The sequence below is a fragment of the Vidua macroura genome, chromosome 13 (genome assembly GCF_024509145.1).
Source record: "Vidua macroura isolate BioBank_ID:100142 chromosome 13, ASM2450914v1, whole genome shotgun sequence".
NCBI classification, from domain to species: Eukaryota; Metazoa; Chordata; class Aves; order Passeriformes; family Viduidae; genus Vidua; species Vidua macroura.
Window position 1 is genome coordinate 13,910,361 of NC_071583.1, and position 14,161 is coordinate 13,924,521.

General features: G+C 40.3%; 1 protein-coding gene across 2 annotated transcripts; it reads left to right on the plus strand.

Moving 5' to 3' along the window:
* Nucleotides 1-10,803: 10,803 nt before the first annotated feature.
* Nucleotides 10,804-13,023, plus strand: SELENOK (selenoprotein K). Of its 2 annotated transcripts, none has more exons than XM_053989680.1 (4): nucleotides 10,804-10,911; nucleotides 11,449-11,539; nucleotides 12,274-12,354; nucleotides 12,927-13,023. In XM_053989680.1, the coding sequence occupies exons 1-4, from the start codon at nucleotides 10,893-10,895 to the stop codon at nucleotides 13,021-13,023; spliced, it is 288 nt and encodes a 95-aa protein (XP_053845655.1). In that variant the 5' UTR covers nucleotides 10,804-10,892. The 2 variants fall into 2 exon arrangements, with proteins under 2 accessions (XP_053845655.1, XP_053845656.1); XM_053989681.1 differs by having other exon boundaries at nucleotides 12,927-13,014.
* The last annotated feature ends 1,138 nt before the right edge of the window (nucleotides 13,024-14,161 follow it).

Below are 14,161 nucleotides of genomic sequence, written 5' to 3' on the forward strand. Positions count from 1 at the left end.
TAAAAGAGTCAACTAATGGCTTCAGAGACTAAAAGGAAGAAGTTGTTTTCCAGTTTCTATTTTATACAAGTTTAATAATAAATTACTCCTCTGTGCTTAATCACTTTGCAGACACATCACTCTCTGGGTACCCAAACACTGGATATATTCACCCACTGGATATGTTACCACTGCAGCATTTGTAAATGGACCAGAGACTGCTGAAGCAAAGGTTCAAGGAAGATACAGACCCATATAAGCAATTTACCCTTTAAGAGAGACCCCCACATTTTGTATTGTTTGTAAGAAAACACTCAGAAGCAATCTTTACACTTGTGTTCCCAAAGGACACATGCTTTCAGTAGTTATCAAGAATCTGTTACTTTTATGCAAATTAGCTCATTTACTGTCCAATTATGCCATTTCAATGCAGAAGCACATATTTTATAAGCTACTATTAAATTTTTATTAAAAAAAATATTAACGTAGTCAAATGTCATCTGAAAAAGAGATTTAGAAAATAACCCTTGAGAGGAAATAAAAATCTCAAAATCAACACATGATGCTGTCAAGCAATGAAACACAGCTTAAATTTGAAGGCAATAGTGTCAGTTTTCCATGCATGGAAAGCTACTAACCCAAAGTAACAGAAGGAACTTTAGGCTATTAGTGAAGTTTCTGTGTCTTCAAAACAGATGTAATTGACAAAAGAAAGCAACCTGACAAAACACAGCCCATGGTTCCAGAACCTGCATTCTGCCTCTCAGCATTAAACAAGTGAACTCTGATGGGATCAGTCACATTGCAGTGATAGCCAAAACTCCTCTTTATTGATTTTTTTTTTCCCCAGCTTGCTCTCAGGAGCATGTTTTGAACAGCTTAAAGAGGGGAATCTGGAAACAAGCACTTTCTAAAGTCTATTAGCCTAATAAAGCATTGTAGTCTGTTGTGAGTTCAATTTTTTGGAAGCTTCTCTCACACCATTTTAGTTATCATTTCTTTGATTAAGCCTACAGAGATTCGTGTACCTGGCTAACAGCCAGGAAGAAAGTCTTGTAACATAAAAGATTATGTTACAGGATAAAAGTATGAGCCCAGAGAAACAATCTTTACCCTTTCTCTCTCCTTAATGACTTAAAATTATGAAAGATTTGACGGGTGCAGGATGGGTCGTCAAGAGAAGAAAATAGCCAGTTAAACACAGAACTTCATCACCAACTGTGTCCCGCTTACCTTGCTGCCAAACACCTGCAGATTTTCTGCACGACAAACAAAAGCAGTTGCCTCAAGCCTGGCAGCCTTGTCCCTCCCTCTGGCAGCCACCTGCAGAGCTGGACACCGAGCCCCTCTGCCCTGTGACCTGTCAGGGACCGCGTGTGCTGTGTTGGGTCAGCAGCAAACCCCAGCCCACAGGGTCATGGTGCAGCTGGGAAATGCTCAGGAGCACCTTCTCCACGAGTCACACCCACCTAAAGCATTACACAGGTGATATCCAACATCACAGAGCTTCAGGAGACCTGCTTGTTAAAATCCTTGTGGTTTCATGCTGGTGCCTGACTTCATCCTCACAAGGAACTGGTGTTCACTGATTCTCTGCAAGACCATGTCACACAATGGGACAGAGCAGGACAGGATTGTCTTGCCTTAGAAATGAGTTAGACAAACACTGCTGAGAGAGAGACTGAAAATCTCTGTTAACGATGGGAGACATGAAGCTGGAACACAAACAGAGGGAGAGAAACAAATCTTGCAGCCCAATGGCTGCTTCTACTATCCATAGAAAGGCTGCAGATCCACAGCAGGAGGCAGCAAGGATGACTGGAAAGTCTCTGAAAGGAGTTCCAGGCATCAAATGCTTTGCTGTAACTCTCTCCAGTACCTGCTGTCAAACACTTCAAAGAAAAGCACAGGAGATACCAGTTGAGATAAATATGAGAATAAGCTGCTTAGTCAAAAAGCTTAATTTCTGCTGCTTGGAGACTCAGAGGTGATTGCTGACTGGTTTTAAAGCACAAATTTAAACACTATTCTTAGTCAAAAGTGTCCAACTCCTTTTGAGTCTCACAGATTATTTTGGTTTTTGTCCAACCGCAAGAAGACTGAAAGAATCTAAGGAAAAAATGTCTTTCCTTAAACTCACCTCTACTTCTTCCAAAAAGAAATTTAGTTTTGACAGCAGCCTAGAATGTGAGCATCCTACTATGAAAGCATAAGATCTAAAATGCTTGATTCCAAAGTCTTTTTCAAGTAAAACAGTCTGACTTTGCAGGTTTTGATGGGGGGGTTTTGTGGGAAGAACAACCTCCTCCACATGGAAGTGCTTTTCTGTCACGAGACCATAAAGATGCCAGTTAACACCCACTAATTTTCACTGTCATCAAATATTTCTGTTACCAAAGAAAACAAAAATCTTTCTGCTGCATAATTCATTTACATGTTTATATATTTCAACACTCATTATTTATTTTTGAGATACCACCTATCTATTACTGCCTTTGCTTTAAAAGGAATCAACTTTTACCATCTTCTTCGATACCGCTATAATGTCTTTGTCTTTCTTTTTTGATGCAGTAATCAGAATTCACCATATTACTTTGTGGAAGAACTCAACAAGAAATTTTATCATGTCATTAGTCTGGCTTGCATTATTTTTCTCTATCACTGAAGCTCAGCTTCACACTGACTGGATTGCTGGAGAACTTCAATTTTTACCATAGTTATTGATTAATAAAATTAGCACTTCAGAATTCTTTACAGGTAGGCTTTTCTGCTTCCTTAAGCACAAAACACATGATAATTCAATTGCAATTAATTTTCAACATAAAGAACTTACTGGAAAGTCTTCTGAATTTGTTGCTTCTGAATTTAAAACCCATTTAAGTCAGGCATAAAAGGAAGAATATTTCAAGTCATGACAATATGACTGTAAAGAACTGAAACCATGGTTTTGTCATCCAGTCTGATGAAAATGGACAAAAAATACTCAAGTTTATAGTCAATTTCTTACTTGGGGCTAGTTCTGCCTCTGATAGCACAGAGCTCATGTACGTTATGTTCTAGATTGTGAGGCATAATGCAGTAGATTGCATTAAATGAGAAAAAGATGGAAAATGCAGTAAATAGGATAGTAAAGAGTGTTATCTGTATTTTAAAATCAGAATCTTTAGGGTCCTCTATCATGTGATAATGACAGAAGCAAATGTGATTTTCGCACAAAAGCTAAACCTGGGAGGAGTTGTGTGTTGCACAACCACATATTAGATAACGCTTCTCCAATTAACTCTGTGTGGTGGGTTGGACATCAGGCACCCACCAAAGCCACTTTATCATTCCCCTTCACAGCTGGACAAGGGAGAGAAAATATAATGAAAGGTTCATGGATTAAGGTCCAGGAGAGAGATTACTCACCAAATACCATCACAGGCAAAATAGACTCGAACTGGGGACATTAACTGAATTTATTACTTACAAAATCAGAGTGGGATAAGTAGAAGTAAAATAAATCTTAAAACTACCTTCCTCCTACTCTTCTCTTCTTCCCACTCTGAGCCACTGCTCAGAGTCTTTCCCCTCCTCCAGCTTGGGGTCCCTCATATGGGATATAGTCCTGCATTAAATTTTCCAGTGTGAGTCCACCCCACCTTCAACAACCACATGCTTTTAAAGTACCTACACTGTCTGCACCCATTCAAAGGTGTTTTGATCACACAAACACATTCCATTAAAGTAAGAAATTTTTGGAAGACAAAAAATTGATATTAATACAACAGAACCATAAAAGCTCTTTAGAACAATGTTCCAGTTATCACAACAGCATTTTATTCACCTACTTCTGCCAAGTACCCCAGGTGCTATTTTTACCTTGGCTGTTAAGTCTGAGGCAGTTGAAGAAAGTTTAACAGCTAAATGGGTATATCGATTATCAGACATGCCTCTAGCCACAGCTAGAGCCTTTTTCAATTTGCCACCTTATTTGCATCAACCTTTCCAATGCAGTAAGTGAAATTCTCAAAATTTATGTTAATCTTGTCATATACAGCTTTATACAGTTTCCACTGACAAGGAAACTGCTGGCCATTACTGCTGCACAGAGAGGAAAAAACAGGGTTTCATTTGCTGAAATCTGTTGATTCCAGAACTGCTTATCCACATGGCATCTTTGCCAGCTGCCAGTCCTCAGTGTGCACAGCACAAGAACAGAGCTGATCACTCTGTGCCCACGCTGCAGGAGAGCTCCAGCTGCTGTGCAATCCCAGCCTTACTTCATCACAGGGAATCCACTCCTGGCTCAGCAACGGCACATTCAAGTGCTCATTAAAAGGCTCCAAATGCAGACACAAAGCTCCAAACACATAGCAAAGCAAATATGAATCAAGAAGAAACACTTCTACTCGCTCAGTCATCAGTGTAAATGCAACCCATGCACATCCAGCAGGAAACAGCACAGGGATATCCCAGCTGCACATATCTTCAGGGATATCGCATCAGTGAGGCCAGAGGATTCCAGTATCTATTTTGTGCTGTAGTCACCTCAGACACAAAAATAAAGATAAATGACAAACAGTAGCACCTTGCTGGAAAGCAAGTCTTCCCAGCTTCCTTTCCCACTTTTCATGCGGGAGTTTCCTCGGTCAAACAGCCCATACCTCTCCCACCAGGTAGCTGATAAGAATGTTCCAGCTATCTACAAGCAGCTCCACAGCATCAGTGAGCTAAAGCTTTTTTCCATCTTTTGAGTGTATTCACAAGCAAGCTATCACCAAAAACAGACAGTCTAATGTATGCCAAACAATTAAGACTGCTCTTACAGATAACAGAAACACACTATATGCCCTAGCAGGCTCCAGAGAACACATTCAATGTAAAACCTTTTGAAGGAGACCAGGTTTACTTAGATATGATAATGTCTGGCATTTAAACCACTCTTCAGCATTCTGAGATGCCATTTTCCCCTTCAAATGTTTAGCTTTTCAGTCTTTAGAGCATCTCTCCCTGATTTTCTAGTACTATCATGCTAAACAAATCAGTACAAGCACATTTTTGTGTGTAGATAAGACCAAAATCACTGTAGAAGACTGTGACATTAGTTGAACCACATGGTCACCTGAAGATGATGTACTGCCCTGGTCTGTGGGTTAAACAGTCTGACAAAAAAGACAACATTCACATCTGTCTTAAATTCATTTCCCTGGTTAGTAATTCCTTTTTATTTCTAAAGATACCACAACAACATAATGACATCATTGCTAGTAACAAAAAGTAAAATCTAGGAGGTGGCAATAATGATATGAAATCTATAGGTGTGCTTACAAGCTATCTTTATAAAGAGGATTTTAAAATAAAGGAACAGTAATGAAAAAGGATAATCTGTAATGTGAACACTTATTCTTCAAATTTCACTGTATTAAATTTTACTTTTCCTTAGGCAGAAAGCCAAATATTTTTAAAGAATTCAGAAAAAGAAGGAAAACATGCCAAAGTAGGCACTGTGTGTGTTCACACATTCACAATTCAGACTCATCAGGTACAGGAAAAATCAAATTCTCATGCATTAGCAGAAAGCATAACAAGGCAAAGGATATTTGCCTTAAACCAAAATACTGACAGAGTCTGAGACTGCTTTTGCTTCCTCTACCTGACAGATGCAAGTATATCCTCGAGAAATTACACAAGTAGGAGAGTAAGCAGGGCAGTTCTATTTCAGGCTTTGCCTTTAACTTACCACATAGGTTTGAGGCCTTGATTTTTATTTTCAGTTGACTCATGTCACGATCATTATTTTTCCTATCTGCTATATTTCAAAAGGTTATTATTATTTCATTCATTTATGGTCACCTTTTACTAATTTATTAAAAAAAAAAAAAAAAAAAAAAAAAAAAAAAAAAAAAAACACCACAATTGTTCCAGTAACAAAAAGGAAGTCTGATATTCCACTAACTGGGGGAATAACTCTGAAGTATGCAGAGGTGGAGGAAAAAAGGAAGAATAAAAGCTAACAAGCCCAAATAAAAAAAAACCCAAATCATTCCCATCAATAAAATAATGATATATCAACATACAAGCATTTCTCTCACTTTACCAAAAACTCTACCTATATGAAACTTCTAACAAATTCTAAATCTGTGTAGCCAACACCAGTCCTCGAGCTGGGAAGAATTTGCCATTTATGCATGACAAAGTGTCAACTAGCAGCAGAGTAAGGATTTTTCTATAAAGGAGGATCCAGCTGTGCTGTGCCCAGGGCGCAGAGCGTTTGCAGCGCGGTTCTTTCACAGGTCGCGTTCTTTCACACCCACGCTGCCACCCGATGGACACTCCAAGTATCCCCATGCCCGAATCCCGGGCATCTCCTCACTCAGGCACTTTCAGCACGGACTGAACCTGCTCTTTCTCTGCCCGAACATTAAATGTAGCACTACTCACTCTGCCTAGAGCGGGGAAGTCTCTTTCTAGACTCTCATACAACTTTCAATTGGTCACCACCAATTTCATTCTAGTGCAGGGTAAAGTCTTGGTTGTTAAGAAGAATATGTAACACACACAGACAGCTATGGCTTTCTGTATATAAGAGTATGCTGTTATCTAAAGAAATATAAAAGCACAAGGCAGTCCTTTGGCATTCCTCCAGAACGTACGTGCTTGCAAACTCTTAACTGCAATACTTTTGAACTAAAGCTTCCTCATGTTTGTTATTCAGATCTCAAGAAATTGTATAAACAAACAATTTGCAGACAAATTCTGTTAGCAGAACATCTAATGTCTGTCCAGCCAGGGGAAAAAATTGTTTACAGCATTATGTGTTTATGCACTTGACCTGATTTTATGCCAGGATCAGAGATGCTGATTTTGCAAAATGTATCTTCCAGTTGAAATCTGTACACTATGTTTTCAGGAATTGTGGACTCTCAGTTCAACAGATCTCTAAGAATAAAGAGCCCCAAAGAGGGTCTTCAATCAATTATTCAAAAGTTGAAGCTACCTGAACAGGTAAATTCTATTAAAAATTCTGCTATTAAATCAACACAATGTAGTCCCAAGAAGTGAGTATCAGCTCTTCCACAAACAGCTAGTTAAATTTTTCTTATAAAAGCAGTTAATAAATAGAATCCTGTGAAATATCCACTGAGTGTTAAGTTTATGTTGCAATAAACATTTGACATTTGTAACACGGGATTCAGAAGACTTTCTCATTCTAAGACATACAGTATTAATTTTATGTGCGTAAAACAAATACTACAGAACAATCAGCTCTTTTATGAATAATTCAAGTCCAAACCAAGTGTTGAATGCTTCCATTTTAATTGTGTGCTAGTGCAACATGATAATCACTATGTGAAATAGCTATAGGCAAGCAAGAAAAAAAAGTGCTTTTTCTATTTCTGCTATTAAATGTGATCAGTATATTGCAAATCCTCTTCAGGACAGGGTCATGGTTCTGCTCATGCTCTATCACTACTTCTCTATGCACACCATTTTCAGGTTCTCTTCCACCACAACTAAAAGGTCATCCCTCAGTACAGAAAATGCTATCAACCCACGGTTTTGTTACTTTTCATGATAAAATAGAAAACATTGCCAAAGGACAGTAATATGTGGCTCAGACATGGGTACTTAGGTATAGGTATGAAACACAGTTCACAAGGAATGAAAATATACAAACTACACTTGGAACAGAGCACAAAAAAACCCAAACAATCTAAAAACAGAAGGTATCCCACTGAGAGTTCAGAAGGGATTTTTAAAAAAGTCAATGTAAAAAACATTGTTCTTTTTCAATTGCTTGTCCTTATGTACAGCCCACGCTACTCTTCGTGGCATTGCACAAATATTTCCTTGGCCTATTGTCAAATAATCACAGCTCCCTAGCTTCCAGACAGCAGTGCTGGTAACTTTTAGCTCTTACATACTTCTGCTCACAGCCCCCACATTCACAAGGATACCCAGCTGGTCTGCATTTCTGCTGCTAACTCTCAAAATGCCTCTGCTACTGTTCATTAAGCACAGGTGCACAGCCTCTTCATCCTCTGAACTTGCCAGCCCCAAAGGTGGGAGCCAAGGTGGGGCTGAGTGGGACACGGCATTCCCAGGAGTGAGGCTCCACCACAGACTGAGCTGCACAGGGAGAGCTCTTCCCTCCTCATTCCTCCTCTCTGCTGACCCAAGGACAGGCCAAGAGATATCAGGTTAATAATGCAATGCTACCATTGATTTTTAACCCTACCTTATAAATGTCACAATTCCACATCTAAAAGTTAAATGTGGAAATAAATTAATAAGTAATGTATATGTTAGTACTTTAAAACAGTTATAAACACTTGTAAGAAAAGAGTAAAGGCTGACACTGCAGAAAATTCCTGGGAAGTATGGAAGAGCTTAGATAATACACTATCTGAGAACAGGAAAGGCATCCTGCTTCTTCAAAGCCTGCAAACCTTGAGAAAACAAACAGCCCAACAGATTTAACTCTGCAATAAACAGATTCATTTTTCTCTCAGCTTGTGAGTTTGTTTGCACAGGCTACAAACATTGACATTTTCATGTATAATTTCATACAGTGGTTGGCGATTTTGCCATTATTAAGCACCTGGACATTCCTTCTTGGAAAAAACAGAATGGTTAGGAGTACGCACACACACCAGTACTCTCAATTTTAAAGGGATTTTTTTAAAGTTCTTTAGTTTCATTCACCAAAAGTACATTTCACAGAGAAAGATTGCATTTTATTTATATACTCTTACGGCACTGAAACATTCTTTATCACTGTTATTAAAAAGTCCACTAGCTCACATTTTATTTTATTTTTTAAAGTCAACCCCCCTGCAAAAAAAAAAAAAAAAAACAAAAAAAAAAAAAAAAAAAAAAAAAAACGAACAAACAAAAACCCAAACAAACAAAAAAACACCACAGCACATTAAGAATTCACTAATCATCTCCTTTGTTGTTTGGGGATTTTCTGTCATTTGGAAAGGAAAAGGTGGTGTCCTTGGATTATTTTAACATACTGCCTGTGTTTATGCCCATTTTGCACTGTGCAGCACTATTTTCTAAATGCTTTTTTATTGTGCCTTTTATTGAGTTGCAGATTAGCCAGCTTTTACAATAATGATAATCATTTATTTTAGGCACCTTGTTACTGTCACAGCACATGTCGCAATTGAAACGGCCACAATACACAGAGTACCCCACACAAGTTCAGAAAGCTTCAGCCCATACACAGTAACACCAGACCTCTTCAGAAAGCTTCAGGTGTCTGCCCACACAGAGTAACATCACTTCAGAAGGCTGCAAGGGTCTGCCCTTCTTGTTCTTCAGCCCAGCCTTTTATCCCCTCATGTTCCTGCACTGCCCCTGTGTGCCCTCTGCTCCCTTTGGTGCTTGCTCAGAGCCCCTGGGCACTCCATGGCTCATTGCTGTCAGTGCTGCTCACCTGCTGCTCACAGCTGGAGCCACTGGGGATGAGGCTGGGCCAGCCCCATCCCAATCACCACAAACTGTGCCTACATGTTACAGACACTTTGCTAATTGCTTTCGGTTGTTTGCAAGAGTTTATTTATAAACATCAAACATATATAAACACCTGTCAATTGCAAACAATTTCTTTATTGGGGGATAGCTGCACTGTCAGAGACACAATTTCAATTTCAGAAAACACTCTTCTGTTATTCCCCTCTTAGCAAAGGAATCATCATTAGGAAAATACAGCTGTTGCAAAGGAAGTTTTAAAGTGTTTTTACATATTTTTTTAATCGCTGCTTCATATCAGAATTAAACATCTATTAGTTTAGCTTAAAAACTCAAGGAGAGAAGGTATTATATTAAATTTGCTTATAAAGCTGTATAGTTACCTCCAATTTTACAAGCATGTATTCTTCTAGAAAAGGAATGCTAGCGAATATTTGCAGGGCAAGGTTTTTATAAAAATAAAATAAATTAAAACAAATGCCTAACTTAGGGTTGAACATTCCCACGAACATAACGTACATAGCCACATACTTGTCATTAAATACAAGGCATAAAAGTTCCCTTTGAAGAGAAATGTTAAATCATCTCTGCACTTGGTCGTATTTTTATCATTACTGCAGAAGGCGACTAGGAACACCACGTTTTTATGAAACCCTGGCAGACTATTCCCACTCCCGTTACTATTGCTAAACGCGGCAGAGAAGCTCCGATAGCACTGGAACCGCTAAAATAAATTCATTTTAGGGTGAACCAGACCCGCCCCTTCGGAGGGAGGAGCTGACCCGCCTGAGCACCGCCCGCCTCAGGCCGGCCCCGCCGCGGCTGCTGAGGGACCCCGGTACCGGGGTTCTGAGGGGAGCCCTCGTTAATAACAGCGGCTGCTGAGGGGCCCCGGTACCGGGGTTCTGAGGGAAGCCCTCATTAATAACAACGGCTGCTGAGGGGCCCCGGTACCGGGGTTCTGAGGGGAGCCCTCGTTAATAACAGCGGCTGCTGAGGGGCCCCGGTACCGGGGTTCTGAGGGGAGCCCTTGTTAACAACAGCGGCTGCAGAGGGGCCCCGGTACCGGGGTTCTGAGGGGAGCCCTCGTTAATAACAGCGGCTGCAGAGGGGCCCCGGTACCGGGGTTCTGAGGGGAGCCCTCGTTAACAACAGCGGCTGCTCAGTGGAACCCTTCGTTATCCCGTGTGCAGAGTGGGATCCCCCGTTATCCGGCGTGCGGAGGCAAAACTCATTAGTAACAGCACTGCTGACAGGGACCCCTCGATAACAGGCGGTCCTGAGCGGGACCCCGTTAATCTCAGGGGCTGCACGCCCTTGCCCTGAGGCGAGGGGACGGGAAGCCCAGCACCGCCGCGGCCGCTCCTCCGCGGACGCCGCCGTCACCGCCCGCTGCCCATGCGCGCCGCGGCCGCGCAGGCGCAGGGGCGGGGCCGGGCCGGCGGGCAGCCATGGTGTACATCTCGAACGGTGAGGGGCCGGGGCAGCCGCGGTGTGCGTCTGCAGCGCTGAGGGGTCGGGCCGGGGGCTGGGCACCGACCGGGGGGCACCGGGCCCGCGCCGCGCAGAGCGCCGCTCCCAGCGCCGCCGCTGCCGGGACAGCCGGGCAGGATCTGCCAGCTGCCGGTGTCGCGTCACCCCGCGCTGCCCTGCGGCCTGTGGCCGAGCCTGGTCGGCTTCTAAAGCGGATTTAGGGACTTTGACGAGTCCGAGTGCGTGCTGCAGACACCGGGAGCGCCACACGGCAGCACTTTAAGCGCTTACGGGGAATCAGACTGCACTGGTACTCTCTGTAGGTTTTCTGCACGTAGAGCCCCAGTGGCGGTGCTGACTCCTTTAGCTCAAGTACTTGGGCAGTAACCTGCAGAAAATGAAACTCGCTGCCATGAAGTGCAGTTTCACCGTCCCAGCTGCAAACTCTGGACTTAGCACATCTGGTTTTGTGTAATGTACTGTTCAGTGTCACACACTGAACGTCACTGGATGTTTTGTATCTGGATGTTACAGGACAAGTTTTGGATAACCAAAGTCGGGCTCCCTGGCGTTTGTCATCTATAACAGATTTCTTCTGGTCAATAGCAGATTTTGTGGTTCTCTTGTAAGTAGAAGTTAATTCTTTTGGTGAGCTTCATTTTAGATTTGACATAGGTGGAAGTTACACAATGTTATCAGTAACACAACAATAAAAATATTGTATTTTCTCTCTAGCATTCCATATGTACAAATGCTTTACTACAACTATGTGGTTGTGTTTATTAAGCACAGTATACTTAAAAAAAAAGTGCATGAAAAGTGACTCTTACTGGCAGTTTAAATGAGTTTTCTTACATTTCATCTATTTTGATACTGCAAAAAGAAAATATACACTTCTGTGAAAAAGCATCTACTAGCTGATAAATAATTAAGCTGTTTGGAAAAATTCTACTGGTGACAGTAGATTCTGACTAGTAAAAGTAATCATGCAGTACACACAAATTTGGATCAAAGCCAGTTAACAAAAAAGTCCATGTGATGTATTCAACAGTTGTTAGTGATTTCAGTTATAAGTTTATACTTAATGCATTTCTTGCATATTACCAAGAAAACTAGATTTTATAGTTTAAGCTTCACTGTAATTTGGAATTAAAATTAAATTAATTAACATTTCAGATTTTAGTTTCATATGTAGGAGACAAATAGCCAAGATTTAAACAACAGTGATCATGAGAAGATAACACTGTTCATTCCTGAACACTACTTACTGTTTTTCAAGCCATTTCTTATCTTCCAGTCAAAAAATTCTAAAACTATATCTAGCTATCAATTCATCTAACCCTTGTGTTAATTTTTCAGTTTCCAGAGCATTATTCAACCAGATTTGAGAAGAAGAGGGTACACATCTTCCTCCTATTCAGGATACCATGACGGAAGAGGGTATTTTTTTCATATTCACACCAGTTTTTCTCCTATCTTGGTGAAGTGACATGAATCTGAGTAGGTTACAGTTGTGATTTGCATTGAATTGGGTTGTGCAGGAAGGCTAAAATGGTTATCTGCATTGTTGGTAACAATACACAGCTTTGGACAGCTGCAATAGCAGTACAGACTAACACACTCTGAAAATATTTTTAAAGCCTGTTAAAATTATTCTTTTCTTAGACATGTTTATACTCAGCATTTGACTTGCATTAGTGCAGGCATTTCTTGCATTACATCACCTAAAGCAAAACACTGTTATAGGGGTGTAATTTCTATGAACACTGCAGCCTAAGTGTTTTGTAGGACTGTGTAAAAAGCATCAGTGATCTGTAGCCTTCCCACATCACACAGCAATAATGAAACAGGAGAGGATTTTTCTGATCGTGGGGTTGGGGTCTTCTTACAGCTTTCCAGGTGAAACTCCACTTTTTCAGAGGTTCAGAGTTTCTCACTACTGACATTTAGAGACAGTGTTATTCTATTTCTAGTTGAAAAGTTTAATGACAGTAGAATTCCTTTCTTTTCAGGCCTCCAGCAAATCCTCGCCGTAGGATGGGCCGAATAAATCATTGGGGTGGAGGCCCCAGTCCGCCACCAATGGCTGGAGGTGGATGAGGAAGGTAAATCCAAATCTGCTGCATCCTGTTTTGAAGGGTTTGGGTTTTTTTTAATAGCAGTGTTAATTCAGGGTTAAGGTAGAATGGCGTGTTTTGTCCTTCTGCTGCAGAAGTTACCAAAACAGGAAAATAATCAAAATTATTCAATAATAAAGGAAATAAAGATACTTCCAGTAAAGGGGACAAAAAGCAGGGGGAAGGGATGTTAAAAAGGATTTTGGTTTAGGAGTGGTGGGCTTTCACTTTTAATTGCATAGATGTTGATAGACAAAGTGTGGCAAAGATTTTTGAGCACAGCTGATAAGTTATTTATAGCTTCTCATCTTTTTTAGCTGCTAAATTAAAGATCAGATTGTTAGAAAATGAAGCTTTGTTTGCATTTCTTATTGTTATATGACATGTGAGGGGTTTTGGTTTAAGTTTCTCAACAGAAAAGAAAGAAAAATATAAAGTTGTTACAAGACAGTAAAAATGGGTTTTTTCCCCTGTTGCAATGATACAGCCATACCAATCTTGAAGTCCAGTAAAGTATAAAAATCAAAATTGTTTAAAAATAAGAGGTAAAAGTAAAAGAGGTTTTAAATTTCTTACAGCTGCCTGATATTTAATTCTGTTTAATAATTAGTTTGGCTGCTGGGAGGTACAGCTGTCACTGAGTGTATTTACAGTATGGTTTAATTTACTTTAAGAGTTAAGTAAACAATCTTTGTTTTTCATCAGTAACCCCCATTCTTACTATAATAAAAGTTATAAGGGAAAAAAAAAAAACAACCCATGCAGGTGGTTAATACCTGTAAACCTTGTAAGAAAAAGTTCATATACCAGGAAACACAGACATCAGTATTTCAGTTCACTAGGACAAGGACAAGCTTCTTCAAAGTGGGAGAAAAACCCTGGGACTTGGTGGTGTTTTTTTCTTGAATAGACACAAGGCCAGCAAAGACTGTGGAGATGGCTTTTGGGTAATCACAGCAATGTGTAACCTGCTCAGAAATAAAGATAGCAAGTCTTTAGCATGTCTCATTTATCTAAATTAAAAGCAATGTTATTTTAAATTTTCTACTTAATTTAATCTCACAAATAAAGACCTCTTTAAATGTACTGTTACTACTTTATCTTTTAGGTAAATGCCTGCTGAAGAGGCA